Consider the following 21,074-nt stretch of genomic DNA (forward strand, 5'->3'; position numbering starts at 1 on the left):
TTTGCCTCTAAATACTACCTTTTTAAGTTTAAGGTAGGGGTAGACCCTAATAACTACTTCGCAAAAGGTATGGTAACTTGACAACTGAGTATTGTGTTCACCAAATGTTGTTTTCGTCGCTTGCTTACGGTATGTCACTGTTAAGAATATGTCCAGCCAAAAGCATATAATCGATATATTTAAAAGAACCATATAACGATAATGGTAATAATGAGTTGTAATGCCGAGAGTCTATACAGATGGTAGAATATTTAACAAATTATTTGCGATATAGGTAATGATAACTACAACAATAAGGATCATTGTACAAACATTTTAAAGCTATATTTATGATATTATAGCTTTATACATAGGCCTATCGGTTAGTTCTTTTCTAACAACACTTTGTGTGTGCTATGATTTTTTTAAATTTCTTTTGTATTCACATTACCAAGTTACACGTTCATTCGTTTACCGACCTTCTTTTCCCAAGCATTCCTTTAAAATTCACAAGACTAGCATCAGGTTTATTCAATGTAGAATAGAATGATCTAGAATCATCGCGTCATCCCTATTGATGTCCTAGGGTTTTACGCTACAGGTTAGTTTCCTGTCATCACCATTGTCTTCAAGGCTAGCACCAGGGGTAGGTCTGTTCAATGTAAATTTGAATGGTCTATGATCGTTTGCCTCAGTAGCATTACTGTCATCAATGTTGCCTTCAAGACTTGTACCAGATTTATTCAATGTAAAATAGAATGGTCTAGAATCATCTGCGTCATTAATATTGCTATCCTCGGTTTGTACATGAGAGGTTAGTTTCCCGTCATCAATGTTGCATTCAAAACTACCAACAGATTCATTCAATGTAAAATAGAATGGTGTAGGATCTGTTCTAGGATCGTTTGCGTCATTGGTATTGCTGTCAGCAGATGATTTAGAGGTCCGCACCTTGTCATGTATGCTGTAGTCCTCGTCTCCAGAAAAGTAATCCTCTGGTTGCTGTTGAACCCAGTAACCATGTGCAAGCACAGGATCATCCGGATACGAGTATTCATGGTAATCATTAAAAGACTCAAATATATGGGTTCTACCATCATGGGTGTGATACTGAGCCTTTTCAACATTCTGTGATGTCAGAAGTGTTACCCTAGGAATGTGAGGCCGAACCTCTCCACCTCCAAGCGACATCAGAGATACTGCTTCGGAAGTGTGGATTTTAACGTTTTTAGCATCGAGTGACGCCAAAGTTTTAGTGTCCTGAAGTCCATGTACTTGTGTCGCGTGGTCGGCGAACTGCTGTGGTTGGGGTTGCTCTAGTTGACGGTGTGTTGAGTTGGGCGTAATCGAATGATCATCGTCATGGCTTCGTGAATTGTCATTACCAATTACTAGCAAATAGAATCGTATAAAAAAATTAAAACAGTCCGATATTGTTGGAGAAAAAACAACGTGCATAATAGTACGTACATGTTGACATGTTTCAAAATACGAGTTTGTACGTGCTCTTGATTTATTGCATTACACTTGGTATTTCGTAAAGCCAGCCCTACTTCTTCATATTTTTTTATTGTTGAAAATTATATTTACCTTGCAAACCTGTTTCTAAGCTCAACAATTTCAGATCTGTTGTCGATGTTTGATTATCCATATGTATATTCACTGCAGTTCTGAAAACACCCACAATTTGTCTTTACATCATAGCAAGTTATCTTTATAATCTTAATACATACGGTACATACACACGTGAGACGTAACAACCGATTGCCGATACTTCGATATCTAGAGTTTGTAATGGAAGTCCTGCATTCGGCATTTGGATTAACACCCACACGTGGATTGTTATGAATAAAACTGGACAGTATCATTTTCTATATTGAGACATCTAAATATGAAGAACTCAAAAGGCCTACCCGAATAGAGGCTTAGTCAAGCCTTTTATGCTACTCAATTATGTCCTGGCGATTTACCAAGTTTTAATATGGCATAGTTCATTATTAATAAATATGTACGGTATAGACCGTTCCATAAAGACTCTAATGCTGAAGACTAACAGTTGGGAATGTCGGTCCTTTTCATCTGGGACAATTACTCCAGGCTGTCATATTCACCAAACGTCTCATCTTTGCCTAGGACATTTTTCCTCCAACGAAAATAATATGTTAAGATTTATCGAAGAGAAAGGTTAAGCGAATTTCCACCAGTCATGTGATTGTCTCATTTCTAGTTTAAAACTAGTAAAAGTAAAATTTTAGAAATTGTGACCTACCTTGTTTTTTTACGTCGTTTTTGACACAAAACTCCAAAGATGGTAATAACTATCAAAAATGCAATTATTGTAACACAGACAATAGTCTTAATCTTATTCCGTTTATGTTGATATGAGACTGTAGATAAAAGACTCGTGTCATTATTTGCATAATGAGTTGGTAAACCTGTTTGTCGTTCTGCAGGATTGAAACTGGCAGATGAAAGACTCGTGTCATTATTTGCATAATGAGTTGGTAAACTTGTCTGTCGTTCTGTAGGACTAAAAGTGGCAGATGAAAGATTCTTGTCATTATTTGCATAACGAGTTGGTAAACTTGTCTGCCGTTCTGTAGGACTGGAAGTGGTAGGTGGAAGGCTCGGTCCTTCATTTGGAAAATCAATGTTACCTTTCAGTTCTTCACACTTTGTAACGCATTTGTACACTTCATCATTGAGTGTTTCCAGCAACGCTATGGATTCCTCCCCCGATGCTGCGTACGATTGTGAATCGGATTCCTTACTTGTCGGGACTACCTGTTCGTCTGGCACCATAATCACTTCCGCTCCATTGCATATATAAAAAATATCCTGATTATGATCTCTTATTAAACATACACCCATGCCTATTGAGTTACCACAAGTTACCTGAGTATGCCTAGAATTCATTTCTTGTAAGCACCTAGTCAAGTTCACTATACATATTGATTGTGCTGTGCAGGCGTACTGGCAGGAAGTGTTGTTTATATACTGGCAACAGACCACCTTACCGAGCGGACATGACATAGCATCGCTTAGAATCCAAAAGAGTGATAGCACTATGGTAAATTTCATATTCTTATCATAAAGTCGAAAGTATCTCAGACAAATTTACTTATATCATCTAGTAGAGAGTAAACACAAGTCCATTAGTCGATATTTTATCTCTTTTTTCAGTGTCTCTTGCTACACTAATATAAAAGTTACTTGTTCGCAGATGTTAAGATATATAATGAAACACACAATCGCTTAACTTACGAAACAATTGAGTACTGTTAATAACAAAACATATTAAAACCTATTTAAATTGCCTGGAAATTTTGGGTTTATTTTCGGTATCCGTTTCTTTTCATAGTTTCGATGACTGGTGTAGCTTTATAAAGTAGGAATAGGGTCTAGCGCCGTTGTATTTTGATCTAATTAGGATACAAAAATAAAACTATACTCAACTCCGACACGTACTCTATTATGTAACTGTGATCTTCTTCTCTTGAAATAAAAATTAATTTATTCATTCATTCAGGAAAATTCAACTTTTCGCCATCCAAAATGTCACACAGCTGAACATAGTTGATTCAAAATATGACAACCTGGATATCGAAGCAATCAGTGTAAGCCTGTTGAAAATCAAAAGTGCGATTATTTACTTCTTGTGCTTTACCCGTCACCGGCAACTTTATCTCACTTATATTCTTGCCTGTGTGAAGTCGAATTAAATAAATGACAATGAAAATGAAAGTGGCAATAAAAATAACAGTGAAAGTGATGAATGGTGATGTCACCGAAACTGATACTTATCAGATCTATTAGGTAGAATCTGGTGACGGTAGATAAATATTCAATAAATCAGCGTACCTAGCCGCCAAAAAAGGCCAATATAGGCAATCTATGTAATTATATATACAACGGTGATGAACATTTTTGACAGATAATATCATATAGCATTATAAATATCGGTTAGTACTTTTGTAATTAATCTTCGTTGTGGTTACCCTCTTCAACTTTCCTGCTATGATTCACATCATCCTTGACGTTTATTCTTTAAATGAATCAATACTGTTATCTAACCGATTACCGTCTTTTCCCAAACATTCCTTCTAATTCACAAGGCTATATAACATCAGATTTATTCAATGTGCTACTAGATTTGTCTAGAATCATCACTATTGTTAGTTTCCTTTCCTCAGCGTTGTACTTCAAGGCTAGTACCAGGGGTAGGTCTATCTTCTATTCAGTGTAAATTCGAATGGTCTATGATCGTCTGCCTCATAGCATTACTGTCATCAATGTTGCCTTCAAAACTTGCATCAGATTTGTTCAATGTGAAATAGAATGGTTTAGGATCTGCGTCATTAGTATTGCTATCATCGTGTTTCCTGTCACCAACCTTGCCTTCAAGAATACCCTCAGATTTATAATTTGTACAATAGAAAGGTCTAGGATCACTTGCATCACTGGTATCGCTGTCAAAGTTGCCTTCAAGGATGCTGTATTCTTCGTCGCCAGCGAAGTAATTCTCGTGTTGCTGTTAAACCTTGTGACCTGGTGCAAGCACAGGATCACCAGGATACGAGTATTCGTATTAATCCTCAAGAAGTGTTCACTTGTTGCTGTTGCAATATGTGACCCAGTGCAAGCGCAGGATCATCTGGATACGAGTATTCATGGTAATCCTCAAAAGATGTATTCACTTGTTGCTGTTGCAATATGTGACCCAGTGCAAGCACAGGATTATCTGGGTAGAAGTATTCATGGTAATCCACAAAAGAAGTGTTCACTTGTTGCTGTTGCAATATGTGACCCAGTGCAAGCACATGATCATCTGGTTAGAAGTATTCATGTTATTCCTTTAAATAAGTATCCTCTGGTATCTTCTGATCCACGTGACCTGGTGCCAGCACAGGATCATCAGGATACGAGTATTCATGGTAATCCTAAGAAGTAGTTGGCCTATCATCTGTTTTTTGCTGAGCCACATGACCTGGTGTGAGCACAAGATAGTTTGGATGTGAGTATTCGTGGTAATCCTCAAAAGACTCAAATATTTGGGGTCTACCATCGTGGGTGTGATAACGAGCCTCTTCAAAATTATGTGACGTACGTCACAAGTGCTACCATAAAAATGTGAACCCGAACTTCTCCATCATCAAGTGCCACCAGGGATACTGCCGCTATAGTGTGATTGTCAACGTTTTCAGCATTAGTTGATACCACAGTTCTACAGTAGTATTCTGAAGTCCATGTACTTGTTTTATGTGCTTCGATATCTGGTTCCTGACGTTCCAGGCCTTGGGAATTAAGGAGACTCGTGCCGTTCAGCGGTGGTTGTGGTCTGCCACGACATTGATCGAAAATAAGACACAGAACAAAATATATATAAAATTAACTGGTTTTAATAAATTATAAGTTCGTTCGTAAATCCAGTGACAAAGTGTTTTGCTATTCCTCCCGATTCTTTATCACTGTAACAATGCATTCGAAGTACAATTCATCTACTAAGTCTTGCTAACTGCTAGGGCTTTTCCCCTCAGTCTGCAATATCACTTTAGTATATTTGGTACATAGGTCTTGAGTATAGGCTACTTGGCTCTACCTCCTCCGACCATCTATAAATGAATACAACATTTATATAGATTGGTATGCTAATGGTATTCCTTTACTATCAATATTCGCTTTAACATATTATACATAGCATATATATATATATATATATATATATACTTGACTTGATAGCTACTTACACACCAAACAACTGAATTAAGATCAAACGCTTCTTTTTGCCTGAGTTTTTCTGTATAAAAATATTAAAAGTGCTTTTAACTAACTTGAGGTTTTTGTTTCTAAAATGTCATTATGCAACCCAATTCCCTCGTAGTTACAACTTTGTATGTTTCTATACTTTTTTTCTCGAAACATGTGTAAATTTATCCATCTAAATTTTTTTGGTAACCGTAATTATTCAATTATAATATTAGAGGAGGCTCGCTCCAACTACGCCTAACTGACTGTATAGCCGTAACATTGATAGGCCCAATAGGCATGTACAGCATTAGAACCAGGGGTTCATTGGGTTTGGAAGTAGGCCTAAAGAGGGACATAACGTCACTTATACATACGGATTTCAGATTTTATAATGTTTAGAGAGAATGTTGTAATCTGCCAAGCTAAATGACGTAATTTTCTGAATCTGGACGCTTTGAATTATGAGACAAAATGGCAACAAATTCGTTTTCTAGGTTTTTTTCGCTAAAATAAGTTGATTCATATGGTCATACAATAAGAACGTTATTTATGCATCCCCGAAAAACGAGGAAGCTTTTCAATTGAATTAATAACTCCATTAAACTGCGTATAGTAAACGACCCCACTCTTCACAACCGATAGGTACGGTAATATCATATTCATATATATCCCCCTCATCGGTCATAATCCAATATCTAATATGATTGCAATTTCTTCTATATTATTTTCATTCAGAAGATCACGTGATCACCAACGCAAATATATGTTTATGGTAACATACTTTACGTAGATTTCAGAGGGAAACATCACACTAGAGAGTGGTAGGGGTGAGCGCATTCTAAAATGCCGTATCATTCGAATAAACGCCCCGTTTTCAATAAATTCCTTCTTCAATACACTTCACTCAAAATCCTAACTTGGAATAAGTGCCTCATTCTAATAAACGTCCCCCATTAATGCTGTAAACAAAACTATTGGATGCAACGTTATTCTCAACACATTCCATTAATGTTCTATTCAAGCAGAAAATTACATTTTGTTTAACCTGGTTGCGAATCTTATGATCACGCAATAAAATATCGCGTGTAATTACCTTATGAGTTGTACTATTTTAAGGTGACATTAAGGAGAGTTTATGTGAGTACAGTATATACATATCCATTTTACACCAATAAATAGGCCTACCGGTAAACGCCTCCCTCGAATATACACCTCTCACCCCACCCCGCACGCTCTCCCCCCTCTCTCTCTCCCTCTCTCATAAAACCCCTCTAAAAAAATATCGACAATAAACGCCCCGGGAGGGTTATTTGAATAAGAATTAATACAATAAATGGAAAGGATGATCAGCGTGTGTGCACACTCAATCAGATTCAAATTTTAAGATTAATTTTAGTTGTTACATACACCATGGAGGAAGGAAATTTAAATTTCCTTCCTCCATGCATACACGTGGGTACAAAAATAGAATTTTCATAGAGTACAAGTACTATTAGGCCTATAATACAATGCATTTCAGGTGGTTATATAAATAAATATACAGAGCACATTTTTGTCTAACAAAGTTGTCATTAACTATCTTTGCAGCCGGTAGGAATTAACGGTTTGATTTTGGTTTTATGGAGTTACTAAACATCTTGATTAGAGCTAAAGGTTAGGGTGGTCTTTGTCGTGAATTATATGTTTAAATTGATCAACCATAGCTTTTTCCATAATGTTATCATCATCACCATCATCATTACGCCTCTGTCTCTTAAAAAATGTTCTCCAATTTGAGAAATCTTTGGTTTCAGTTCACAATACAGTAACCTACCAAAATAATTCATGCAGATTAAAACCGTAAAAAATAAACAACTTCGAACCGAAGATATATAGAATTACGCCAAATTTGAATGAGAATTTTAACCTATGTACAGGAACGTGTCTTGATTTAACAAACATAAGACAAATAGCAAAACGTTTGAGGAAATATTTCATATAGTTTGCCTAACCATTACACGTAGTAACTGATTTAATTGTCTAATTGTTACTTATAGATAAGTGCGCCTATTGTTTCTGAAGCAATAAGTAAATAAATGTGTTAAGCGAAGTATTAGTGTGACGTCATCGTTGACATACCGGCATTTACGGTAATGTGGTCGGTGATGAATTCACCTCTCGTTAAACTGATAGCCAGAATATTGTGTTGAACTTTGTGATGTTATTGTTTTATTATCATTTTTGAATTTTTCAAAATCAGTATGACTGTAACATGTACTCCCTGAGTCATGGATCCACCTCACATCCGAGTAAGGCCCATCTGAAAAGCGGAACTAATAACAACGCAACGCGGTAATTCCGCCCCTTTTGTAAACAGATCGAAATACTTCATACACAAACCGTCGCGTCGAGCACGTAAAATCCTAAAATTAACGTACTCCGCAACGCAAGATGAATAAATTATGACGTCATCCGTGAACGTTAAGGTTAACGTCTTGCGGCGAAAACTACCTATTAAGACAAATCAGCATAGGCCTACTTAAGGAAACATACTGGTGAATAATGTTGCTCCATAGTGACGAAATACGGAACTCATTAACATAACGTGACATACTACTTCCCACACGTAATAATGCAATTGCACGTATTTAGAAATGAGCGGCATATTACCATTTTTTGTGATGATGATAATGATGAAAATGATGATGATAAATGATGATAATGATAATAATCGACAACTAAATTAATGATGATTATAATGGATTAATAGCAATTCAACGAAAATGGTAGGCCTATTTTAAAATAATGATAGTATAATTATTATGATATTTTTAAATAATGATAATATTGTTATTAATAATTATAAATCTAATCTAATAAATGATAAATGTATTTTTTCAATTCCTGATATAACAGTGTTATATTTTAATTTTATCTGCTTGTAGCTTTCGTATTTGTCGTACAACAAACACGATAATACAATCTTAATTTGTTAGATACCACTTTTAAAATACTACTCTTACACTTACAAGTTTTATTATCAACCAAACTGTATACATTCCTTAAAACAATTTTACTATTAACATTACGTTTACTAATAAATTTTACAATTTTATTATTAGAGAAATAGTTTTACTATTCATTTAATTACCCTTACTGTGATTTGAACTTTTTCGATGTATTTTAACAAAATTCAATTTAGGCCTATTCTGCGTTTTTAGATTATGCTTTTTATCATATTTGTAATTATGTCTCTTTGCGGTTGCATAATATGCGATTTGTAGTTTTTATAATTTTGTATCATTAAACAGGTTATACCCCCTCCTGATACGTTGTCCTGTATAAATATGTTCAATAAATAAATAAATAAATAAATACTGTACCCTTAGTTCTGTGGTCCGCTACCAGTACTAATCCTTTTCCTACCTTCCTACCAAAGGAATGCGCCCTCTGGCGTGAGCACTGCATAATCAAAACATTTCGAGTGATCTACAGTATAGTGTTTAGTTAAAGTGTTCAGATGGTACACATGATTTAGTCGTTGGACAGTTCATTGCGTTCTATGAGAAGTTGGATCTAATATTCTTTACAATTGGATTCATGAACTGTTTGCTAACACAATAACACACAGACAGGTATTGAATTTAGGTTAATTGTTGGTTTACTGAGCGAATCAGATCAGGAATGAGTACGAGGGAGAGGTTGTTGAGTGCATTTTCGATCAAATTTGGTCACACAGAACCACCAGAGCTGTTTTGTTTGAAGTGTTATGATCAGCAACATACCGATGTCTTAAACCAAGACTTGACATTACTAACGGTAAAACTTAATCAACTCCAGGGTGAGTTAGATCGCATAACGTTTGTTCGAAATTGGATTATTGAAGAAATTAAAAAAGAATCTTCCTGCACTGACTTGGAAGGGGATCATATACCTGTAACAAAAGAAAACGGAGATATTAGTTCAGACCCAGAAATGAGTAACAACAGTTACAGAGGTGGTTTTCAGGAAAATGAAATTGGTACTGGAAGTAGTAGCCCACCTCTTTCAACTTTTAGACCTGATGTTGTTCCACGAAAAAATCCCCCTGTTGTGCCTCCCAGAAGGGATTCTAGCAGAAACTCTCGAGACTTTGAAGTTATCGACTCTAACTCGCGTCCTGGTTCACAGGCTGGTTCACGGCCCTCAAGTTATGTTGCCCCTGCGATCTCTGAGGAACCAGATTCAGACAGTGATGATGATTATGAACAAATCTATGAGAATATCCCCTTTCTGAAAAACCCGAGGGAATTCGGCCTTCCTCAAATCAAAGTCCCCTCCCCAGAGCCGATTCGCAGGATGCCACATGACGAAGACACAGACTACGAAAATGAACATTTGGATGAGGAAAAAGTTATGAAACATGAGGTTGCCAGCCGCCAGGCTAGTATAAATCCAGAGGGTACAAGCGTAACAGAGCTGTTAACAAGCGGAGAACATGTTCCGACAAAACTGGGAATGCATTGTATTGAGGAAGACGCAACATCGGAAGGGTCTAATAGCAATGAATATTCAAAGGGCGATTCAGGTAAGAATGTAAACCAAAAATAATTATAATTTATCGAGATAACATTGGCTGAAGGCGGGCACTTACTGCATCGCGTACGACGACTCCAACCATGCTCCCTGTGATTTCTAGATGAAGTGACAACGTCGGGTTATTGTTGATGGCAGTCCAAACATATCATCATTAAAAATGATCTGTTGCGCCCGTATCGTGGCGTTGCGGTCGTCATAGAATTGCATAGGCCAATGACGGTTAAGGGTGCAGTGAGTGCCGAGCTTAAGCAAGGCAATTCATCAGAAGGACGCACATCTCGAGACATCAAAGGTTGTAACTCTGGCATCATCATTCTAGGCGCCGCGCATCCCTACACGCTGAACGTCACAAAAACCATAACAACCAGACCGTTGGCGTGTGACGAATTACCCACGCGCGTGTTAGTTGCCATGATAATCGTGCGTCGTGCGGCGATTACAAAGGCCTAATGATAATTTGCACTAACATTAGACTGAAATTATATTCTTCATTTCAACATTAATTTTACCGATGTTGTGGTGTATTGTCGTTCAGGCGACTCACTTCGCCGAAAAAATTAATAAATTTTCTGTATCTACTCAAATGTTTGTTTTGTGCACCTTAGTCCAACATGGTCAAAATGACAGTTTAATGTAAATTTTCAATTGCTATATTTTAATTTTCTTGGTCAATTTTCACAAATCAAATTGTAGTTTATAGAAGCATTTAACAAGCTCGCGGTCAAAGGAAAGCAGATGTAACAGACATTGCGAAATACCCAAAATTATAATAAATAAAATTATTTAAAAAATAATGTAAATAACACCATAAAACGTATGGCACACATAGACTAATAATTGACGACTGTACTCGCAACTAGTATCAAGTTGTCGATACCACAGTAACGGTCATAGGACTGTACGCACGCACTATGTTCGAGAGCGGAGATGTGCGTCCTTCTGTTGAATTGCCTTGACTTAAGGTACGGTAAATGCACCGATTTATTCCAGTGTACATATCAGAACGTCAAGTCTCTTTTACGACCTATTGAAGATGTTTGTTTTTCAGCTACAGAATGTTCTGCAGAACTTAATCTAATAATCCAGAAGTCATGATTTTTATAACAATTTTTTTTTGTATTTCAGTACAGAATTGTTCTAAAGACATTTGTTTAATTAACAATGACCGAAATTTAACAAATTTATTTTGTTAACAATTTAGAAAAAAATATTACTCTATGTGGCCAAGTTTTTGTTTGAAATAAAATGAATAACTAGGATCTATTATAAGTTTATTCTGGTTTGGTTACTTCCGTATTAAACACCTTGCTAGATATTTTCCTAAAGAATAATTTAACTTTTTAAACTGGTATGTTGTTGTAGGATACTGGTAGTAGAGTACTAATACTGAGATGTTTTGTAGTGTTTAAATCAATTTCAATATTAAAGCATTGAAAACAAATAAATGCCTAGCAGGATTCTGGTACATCCCATTTTAGTAGGAAGAATAACAAACAATACACTCATCAGCTTTTGTCTCCCTCCTCCTAGGGAGTACTGGTATCATTATCAACCCCATCATCAATTTCACCATGATCATCATAATTTAAATTATTATCATCATCAGCATCATCATAACCATCTTCGTCATCATCATCATAATCATCATCATTATCTTCATTTTTGTTTAATATTATTGTAGTTAAATTGTATTATTATTAATATATTACATTAGACTATAGACCTACTGTAGTACTTACTGAATGCTATTAATATATAATTTTACAATATTATTCATATTAAAGGCTTTCTTTTACCATTTACCAACTAGTAATTAGGATGTCACTGAACCCAAAGAAATGAGTTTAGGAATCTCCATAATGACAACAAAAGAATAAAAAAGTAAATAGAGCATTAAAAACTTAAGAACTTCACCCCTTGGACTGGGTTTTACGGAAGTATTTGAATGACGTCAACGGAATTGGTCTTTTGTCCCTCAATTGAACAACTACAGTATCTTTGAATACCTAAGCAGGCAATTATTAAAAGTCATAGATAATTCTGTCATTAATATGCTATGATTCCAAATCTTTTTTTATAAGAAATTTTCTAATAAAAAATATCAGCTGTCTCTCTTTTTTAGGCTAAGCTCTTCTTAAGTAGAGTATATATTGAGTGATTAGATATAAAAATTAGTATGTAAATTTGAGACATACTGTTCATCACCCTGACCTAAAATACTTTTTAGGTCGTCCAGTAGATCGCAAGGTCAATAGCTTTGAATTGATAATTACTGGTGTGAACGTTTCTAAATCTATGAACAGGAATTGTTGTTCTTGTCGAACAGTATGGATCAAAATTCTCAAGTGTTGAATAGATAGTGATCACCATGTTTTCATCCATGCTGTTTGAATCATACCAAAGTTCTTCCATAAGACACCAAGGTGTATAGTTATTAGTTTAGATCTTTTGTTCCATTGTTTTATTCTATTTTATCTATGCTGGTAGATGTGTTATCAATCTTCGGCACTACCAGTAAAACCATATTATTCTGTGAATCATACTGTAGCTTACCCTACCGATAGATAGTACAGTAAAATTAAATTTGATTTAGGTAGAGCAATTTTATGTACTGATTGGTAGTGAATTTATCACCAGTCTATTTTCATGAACCTGTATGTTAGGGTTTCATAATTCAGGGTAGGGATGTGGCTATGGATTTCCACAACTAAAGTTTGAAAGTAAAAATCTACAATGCAAACATATTTTTGCAAAATCCCCACCGATCAATGTATGATTACAATATCTCAAACTAAAAACACAAAGATTTATTATTTTATGTTGAATATTATGCCATCAATTGATACGAATGGCAATATAGTCATTTCTGATATCAGGTCTGTTAAGGCTTGGTTTAGTTCTTGATTTTTTAAATTAAAATTTTCTTTTATCACATGTACTTAATTTCCACTGTATTTTTTTTCAGCAATATCACGCTCAATGGGTATCCGAGTAAGGAGAAAATACAGTTCTCAAAGTTCTGGTAAAATTTAATGTTCAAATATGTTTTCAGTGGGTTACTGGTAAACTGATTGCAACTTAACTAAATCTTAGTCTAAATTGAAATCTAATATTTTCGCTGGTGTTTTTAATTCATTAATGTTTATTTAGAATTATTGTCTTGAAACATGTGTTAGTCTTGAAGTATCTAGTGCTTTGGGTGAAGGAAAACTAATCATAACTTTAAAATATCATTATTTGCAACGTATATGAACTTTGCTTTATGTTGTTATTTAAATTCATATCTTTCTAAACACGATAAGTTTACATGTTAGATATTATGAATGACATTCAAATGCCATCCAATGAAATAACAAAAGCAATTCGCCATTACGGTAAAGCTAAAATTCTTTAGGTCTAAGGGCTTGTCCCCATGACAGGCACCATTAGAACTCTTCCCTTGGATTCCACTTGCAGCCTAAGCACCTTGGCAACCCCTACACCCTGTATGATTCTAGGAAAACCAGGATCTAAAAATCATAGTATAATAAACAGTTATACAGTTATGTGTGATTGTTAAATGGGGGACTGCGACAATCGGCAGAATGACAGCCAGCAAATCCATCTCTGCTCTGTATTTGTGAGTGCTTGACTGTGAGACAAGGCATACTGATTATCAGTAGCAGTCCAGGCGGTTCACTCTTGAAGGCTACCGATCGCGTGCACCTCATCACGTTGCTCAATCATCATGGAATAGCATCAGCCAATGCAGGGTCTCCGTGGCTTTAGCGATTTATTCCTTAACCATTTAAAATGCAGTGATATAAAAAGTGTTCTTATTTTGAAGGAAAATGAATATAAATTGTATCATATTTTGCAATTTGTGTTTCCACCTCTTCTTAGACGATTACAATGTTGTTCAATCTTTAAAGTCATCATTATTTTTATTTTCCAAAAAAAAAAAAGTAAATTTTTTCATGAGGGTGTTTGACAAAAGCCCTGAGAACGTTCAATAAGATACAGATTTTTGAATATTTAAAAACTGTAGAAAAGACTATGGTTACACACCTTTTCTCCCTGTTTTTAAATGTTCAAAAGTCTGTATCTCAAACCGTTCCCAAGTTTTTTGTCAAACACCCATTTTGCGTCGCCAGTCAAAAAAATCAGTTGTACCAATATATCAACAACTTTTTTCCCTCTGGAGGCTGGCTTTAAAGGTCTGTGATCCTACTCCTGATGATGCTAGACATAAAACCACATATTTCCATCTCATTGGTTTCCACTTGCATGGTTCAGTTACATTTCTATAGCTTTGTAAATAAAGCGTGGCTTTGTGTAAACAGAAAACAAGATAGTGATGAGTTAATATTAGAAGGGAGGGGAATAGATAGAAATCATCCCATATTAGAGCGCCTGTACCATGACACGGAATGGAATGGAACTAGTACAAATAATATATAATGATACTAAATGCTAGACCTACCATCCTTTGTATATTCTTGTTATATTGTTGACTAGTTTACCAGTTCAAAGGCTTGGTTTGAGCAGGATTTGGACTAGGCTCAAGTATGGGTCAAAACGCATGCACAATATAAGAACAATTTCTGGTCCAGTGATCCTTTGCATCATATTAAATAATGGTAGTGGCAAGCCTTATTGTAAAGGTAGCAACTCAGAATTACTGTAATACATACACCAATTTACAGGAAGTTTTGTGAAAACACACCTTAGTAGTATATCCATGAATCAGTAACTGTACCATGTTCAATAAAATAATAAGACCAGTAAATACCTTGGTTGATTGTACTACAGTATATCATTTGAAGTGGGTGGTTTGATTTGTTTGAACCTCCTATAATAGAAAAAGAAAAAAAAATGTGCACAAAACCTTTAAAACGGATTAGATAAAAAGTTTATACACTATTTTGCTTAAATACATACAATCATGAAACGATGTAAAGGCAAATTTTTAAATATCCTGCAGTAATGCTGTAATGATTTTCAACATTAAAGAAGAGTATGAATAAGAGTTGAAGCCAATTGGGATTCAGACCCAGAACCTTCTCCTGTCTATGTAGATACATAAAGGAAATCAGTTACTTAATTACCCACCGGTATGTACAAACCAACTAGTGTCAAAAACTATTGTGCTTCAATTCGTCCATTGATTAGATAATCATCAGGAATCTGATATTTGGATTTATCAATAGATAAATTGAAATGTATATAAAGGGCCTTGTTATTGAGTGGGAGCGGTCAATGCAGCAGTTGCGTTTCAGCCTCTGAACCTCGAGGTCGGTGGTTCGAATCTTCGCTGTGCCAATGCATTTTGCTGTTGTTCTTGGACAAGGCACTTTACCTATATTATTATGTCTCTCCCCACCCAGGAGGCGGCATGGAAAGGAACTAGCCACCCTACCACACAATATCGAGGCTTAGTATGATGGGCTAACAACAGCTCATTTCTCTACATTCAGTAATGAATATGGGACTACCTTTAATACCTAGGTATACCAAAATAATGATTTGTTTATACACTATGATTTATGCTCCGCAGGACGATTTACAAACATATAAAAAAAATGTGCAACATATTATATAATTATTCTTTTGTCCGTATGTCTGGCATTGCTAAGTATATTATCATTGAGCATATCCTTGTTGTTAAAGTAATACAGTATGCTGGGCTGGCCATTTTCTTTATACATATGAGTAAATATTACGAGCTAATTAAGTATTACTCAAGGACGTTTTTAAGGCTTAGCATTATACCAGCTTCCGGTATAAGTCCAAAATCTTACTGTTGTTGCAGCTATTCAGGAAACACCTCACAATCACAACAATCACAGTAGATATAATATTCCTTGGTTTTATCAAAAAGAATATTTTTCACAATATACAGTATCACCATTGATGGATCATGGACCTATTAATAAGATGGTTGGATCTAGGAGGTGTGGGGGGGGGGGGTGATATATCCATGGAGAGGTCAAATGCTAACAGCAGTACTATATTAAATTAAGAAGCAACATACAGTACCTTGATACATGACCATCACATACTTTATTTCTAAATAAGATTGTAAGTGTTTACTTTTGTGTTTGTTGTTTCAATTGTTTGCTGTTAGTATATTTATCATAGTTTATTATGTTTATAGTCAACCTGTTGTTTTTATAACTGTTGATTTTTTAAAGAATATGAATATTTAAATTGATAATAATAATAACATCTTAAATTAGTCCTAGATACTATAGATATAGTATTGAATCTTTCCTCTTTTTTTTATTATCATAATCTACAGTAAATCACATTTACCTTTTCTCCCTTTTTTCCCCCTGTCTTCCATATTTTTGTTTTCCTTATGAATAGATATTTTTTTGTCTAGGAAAAACTGAATCACTTATTATGGTTATCAATCCATTGGTCCTCATGTACGATAAAATCGCCCACTCTACTCTTAACTCAGTTGTGATAGTTTTAATTGAAAGCGAATATTGCACAGTACTTGAATATCCATTAGAATATTTGCTTCACTGTTAGTCGTAATAAGAAAGTATGATACATATTCCAAGTATTGAAATGCACGCCATCATGTTGGGATTCAACATTTTAACATTACTTACTATGTCATCCTAATGATGACATAGTTAATGCGATTCAGTATTTTGTCATTAATTAAGTAATTCTGAATGATGACATAATTGATGCCGAAATATTGAATCTGATGACATAATTAATATTGAAATGTTGGATCCCAACACGATGGCATGCATTTCAATACTTGGAGTATGTATTGTACTTTCTTATCTGAGAATAATCAGTAGACCTTTCGGTTTTAGTTATTATAGTAATCATTTACATTAGTATAGGCCTCAGGAATCGATATTGAAGAAAAAATTTTGTTTACCAATAAAGAATCCAAAATGCATACAGTAAAGATACATATTCCAAAAGGCTATACAATTTATAATATCATACCATATTTATTTCACCAAAACAACAAAATAATCAAAAGGGATACAGTATGTAGCAGGATTACCTAGCACTAGAATTAAGTTGCCATCGAAGGGCTCTCATTGACTACTTCAAACATAATATTTAACTGCTTAAAAGGTAGTAAAATCATAAAAATATTCACCTGCTAAAAAATAGTAAAGTCATTATATTAAGCTACATACATTAAATGGGACGTTCTTATCTGGATTTTAAACCTGCTACTGTTTTAACAACCACAATGCATGGGTGGGATGAATATATAAAAATATGATATAAAAATTGCTGACTGACTGACCCTGATTTTTAAATGTCACTGCTCTATAGGCAATGTTTATTTTGGCCTAAATAACAATAATAATATTAACAATGATGGGATAATTCTATTGATTGGTCACAAAGTAATCGGTACCTGTATCTCCTAATATTATGAATGTTAATGTTCATTATGAAAAGATACCTGGTATATGAGTCATTGCAGGGTGTAACCATATACCATTGATACTGGAATCATGCTGTTCTTTGTAATGGCCAAGAAACACAGAAGTTTCTGTGTATAATTCAGCATGTAGCCAGCAGCAAAATTTATTCTTACTTTCAATTCTGTATGATCTTCTCATGATGTTATTTTGAGTCTATGAATGAGAATGGAGAATAGCTTGACAGATTTAATTAGTGGCATTTCTGAATCTGCAAGTCATAGAGTACTAAACCCAGGGCAAGCATGGCTATTACTAGGCCTACTATATTACACCCACTCAATAGTCATTACTATTTTTAGACAGAAGTTTGAAGTAGTTAGAAACCTAGATGGAGCTCAGCATTCCCTTCTTATTATAAACATTTACATCAATAATGACCTATAATTATGCTTTATGAGACTCGGCCAGATTATTACTCCCTGAGGACCATGTAAACAAGCCCCTTGAGATTTTATGATGAATGAGATAATATTTCACATTTCTTTCCCCTCACTATATAATATGGTTGATTGTTTTTCCATTGCTGGTAGTAAATATGTCAAACAATTTGCACTCATCAGTTTATGTATGCTGAGTTACTAGGTTATAGTGTTTTTTTTTGTTTTTCTAATGTCTGGCATTTATAATGTGGAGAATGTGTAGCCTGGTTGCATTATTCACATTATGACTCCTCATTACTTGTTCCACACTGAGGTCTGGCACCCACTGTCCCTATAGTATCCGAGTAAATTTGAGGAAATATTATTCAAAATAGGTTATAAGTCAAATGGAACAAAATCAGATACTAACTGCAGAATCCCTGTTATTAGGGGACACATTCAGTACCAAAAAAGTGTCTCCTTAATAGGGGTAACCCCTGAAAAGGAGTTGGTTATAGTGTTAAAAACATATACGTTCTCTCATTTTGTGGCCGAAATGTGTCCTCTTAATAGAGGTGTCCCAAAGGAGGGTTTCTACTATGTAATAATAATATTGAGATACTGTATATTAAGATAAACAATATGAAGAATGTTTAAGAGTACAGTAGGCCTAATGTGCCAGAAATCTACCTTATATAAACAATCCAGAATTTTTGTTTTGTATAAATTTTGTCTGATTCGATTTCTCAGAAGAAGTGTTGATTTTTTTTACAGTAGTGTTTTCAGTACAAAATATTAATATATTTTTTAGTATTATGCATTTTGAGGGGGAAAACATGTAGACAGATACATTTTTGGATGATGTTGAAATTAGTATTATTAGTTTATGAAATCTTCTATTCAAATTATGAATTTGGTTTTTGCCAAAATCTGCTATTAAACTAATTATAATGTATTTAATTAGTTTATTAAATCTTCTATTCAAATTCTGAATTTGGTTTTTGCCAAAATCTGCTATTAAACTAATTATAATTAATTTCCTATTATGAATATAAAGTGAAAGTGGCAATGTTAGGTTATGGCGTTAGGCCATATTGTTTCTTGCTTCTTTCATTATGTCCTATATAAAACTAATACTGTAGGGGAGATTTCCACAACTTACTGAAATCATACAACTGCTGTAGTGCAGGGTAATAGAATTTAAAGTATTCTTTTGATATAGGCATTATCAGTTGGAGTGGGAGGAGGATGAGGAAGAATCTGCTCATCAATATCCTCAATATTTATCATCATCAGTATTATCATTATCACCATATTGTCATCATCATCATCGTCAATATGATTAAAATGTTCAACGTCATAATCAATATCATCAGTATCATCATCATAATTATCAACATCATTGTCATCATTATCATCATCGTAATCACGATAATGATGATCATCATGAATAGCACTTTCATATCATAATCATCATCTGTTTAGACGAAGTAGGCAGCAAGCAGAACATTTTTTTTTTTAGTTGCACCATATTATCATAAATCATTTTCTTAGAATTATCAAATTTATCTGACCCTGAAGAATATCAATCAACATTATGTGAATCAGATAAACATACTATCAGTATCTGATATATGTGCCTGCTATCTTTTGGTTTTTAGTGTTCTAACATTCAAGTTCTTCACATATATGAGGAACAATTTACTTGCAACATTTTGTTTGTTTAGGGAACATATTAATTAGATTATTATTTTACACATGTTCAGGGAACAGCTTTCCACCATATGCTGCAGAATTCTGTGATTTGTGGCTATTCTGCTGGAAGGAACTATGCAGAATATGTGAATTGCTTGATTTTACCAAATCAGCTAACCAGCTTGATAAACAATTCATTCATTGTGAATTTGTTTTTCATTCCATTTCATTTATAGATTTGCATAAATTATACCGTGGAGAAATATGAGTATACAAAAAATCTAGAAAAAACCCACCCAGGGATCAATCGGTGAGAACTGAAATACAACACGTTTTAATGTGTCACACAATAGCATTAACATGTTGACTGCCGGACCTTTTTTTTTTGAAGTTTTGTTCCTTGTGCAAAACAAGTGGGCCATGTATACAAACATACTTTAAAAAAATTCTGTCTCATCAAAAAAGGTGTGTTGAATAAATTGGCAGGAAATATCAAGGGACAAGTAAACTCATTGCTGACAGTGGACCATACTTGTATTACCTCAGGCAAGTGCTAGTCTGGTGGGTGGCAGATGTACCCCCATGGTCTGGGAAAACGGTTTCCTCTATAGTGTTGGTTTAAAATACTAAAAATGACCATTGGAATAGGAATTTAGTTCTGTACCTGTAGGCCCAATTTTCTCACCCCCAACTCCCCTTCAGGCGGAAACCAGCCTACGCACCTGTGTACATGTACTTAAGGCCCAGTAAAAAAAAAATTAGTTTATCACCCTTGCTTGCATGTCTTATATATAAATATATTTATGAAAAAAATTTGTTTTTTTCATTTTATTGAATTAAATAGTTAGTAGATATCGTTTGTATTATCTCAGTCTTGTTTTACTTTGACTATCAATGCACTGGCAAACAACCCAAAGGTGATATTTGGCTTTAGCAAAATAAAAAATAAAAGCCTTCCTCCCTAATCATTTTTCCAGCCTAGATAGGGTGATAAACTAATGATACTTTTAATAGGGCCTAATACAATACTTTATGTTTCCAAGCAGTTTATTGTAGAATGTGGTTTATAAATGTTAATTGTATGTAGTGAACTCAATGTTAATAATAATGCTTGCACTTTTATGTGAATAAGTGTATTAACTTTATGGTGATTGCCCGTGATTTCTAAGAACAACCCTCTTTATACTTACAACAGGATTTATGCAAATTTGATCCATATCTTACAATAGTGGTGTTCTTATTGATAATAGCACTTTGCCACTTGATAAGTTTAAAGGTGAAC

At 34.5% G+C, this 21,074-nt stretch overlaps 2 protein-coding genes across 4 annotated transcripts in view; one reads left to right on the plus strand and one right to left on the minus strand.

Moving 5' to 3' along the window:
• Positions 1-561: 561 nt before the first annotated feature.
• LOC117102484 lies at positions 562-3,675 on the minus strand. The gene is made up of 3 exons (XM_033242764.1): positions 2,249-3,675; positions 1,570-1,649; positions 562-1,370 (listed from the first exon to the last, which is right to left on the minus strand). Exons 1-3 carry the CDS (start codon positions 3,058-3,060, stop codon positions 562-564), a joined length of 1,701 nt encoding a protein of 566 aa, XP_033098655.1. The 5' UTR covers positions 3,061-3,675.
• Positions 3,676-9,206: 5,531 nt separating this feature from the next.
• The window catches only part of LOC117102495 (active breakpoint cluster region-related protein-like), a 58,523-nt gene continuing 46,655 nt past the window's right edge, over positions 9,207-21,074 (plus strand). For 2 of the 3 annotated variants that reach the window (XM_033242778.1, XM_033242780.1), the window contains exons 1-2: positions 9,207-10,273; positions 13,250-13,306. In XM_033242778.1, coding sequence (XP_033098669.1) covers positions 9,391-10,273; positions 13,250-13,306 — 940 coding nt within the window. In that variant the 5' untranslated portion in view covers positions 9,207-9,390. The remainder of the gene's footprint in view (positions 10,274-13,249; positions 13,307-21,074) is intronic. The other variant, XM_033242779.1, reaches the window with a different exon arrangement.

Source organism: Anneissia japonica, unplaced genomic scaffold (assembly GCF_011630105.1).
Source record: "Anneissia japonica isolate Jap-2015-1 unplaced genomic scaffold, ASM1163010v1 scaffold287868_len458714_cov195, whole genome shotgun sequence".
NCBI classification, from domain to species: Eukaryota; Metazoa; Echinodermata; class Crinoidea; order Comatulida; family Comatulidae; genus Anneissia; species Anneissia japonica.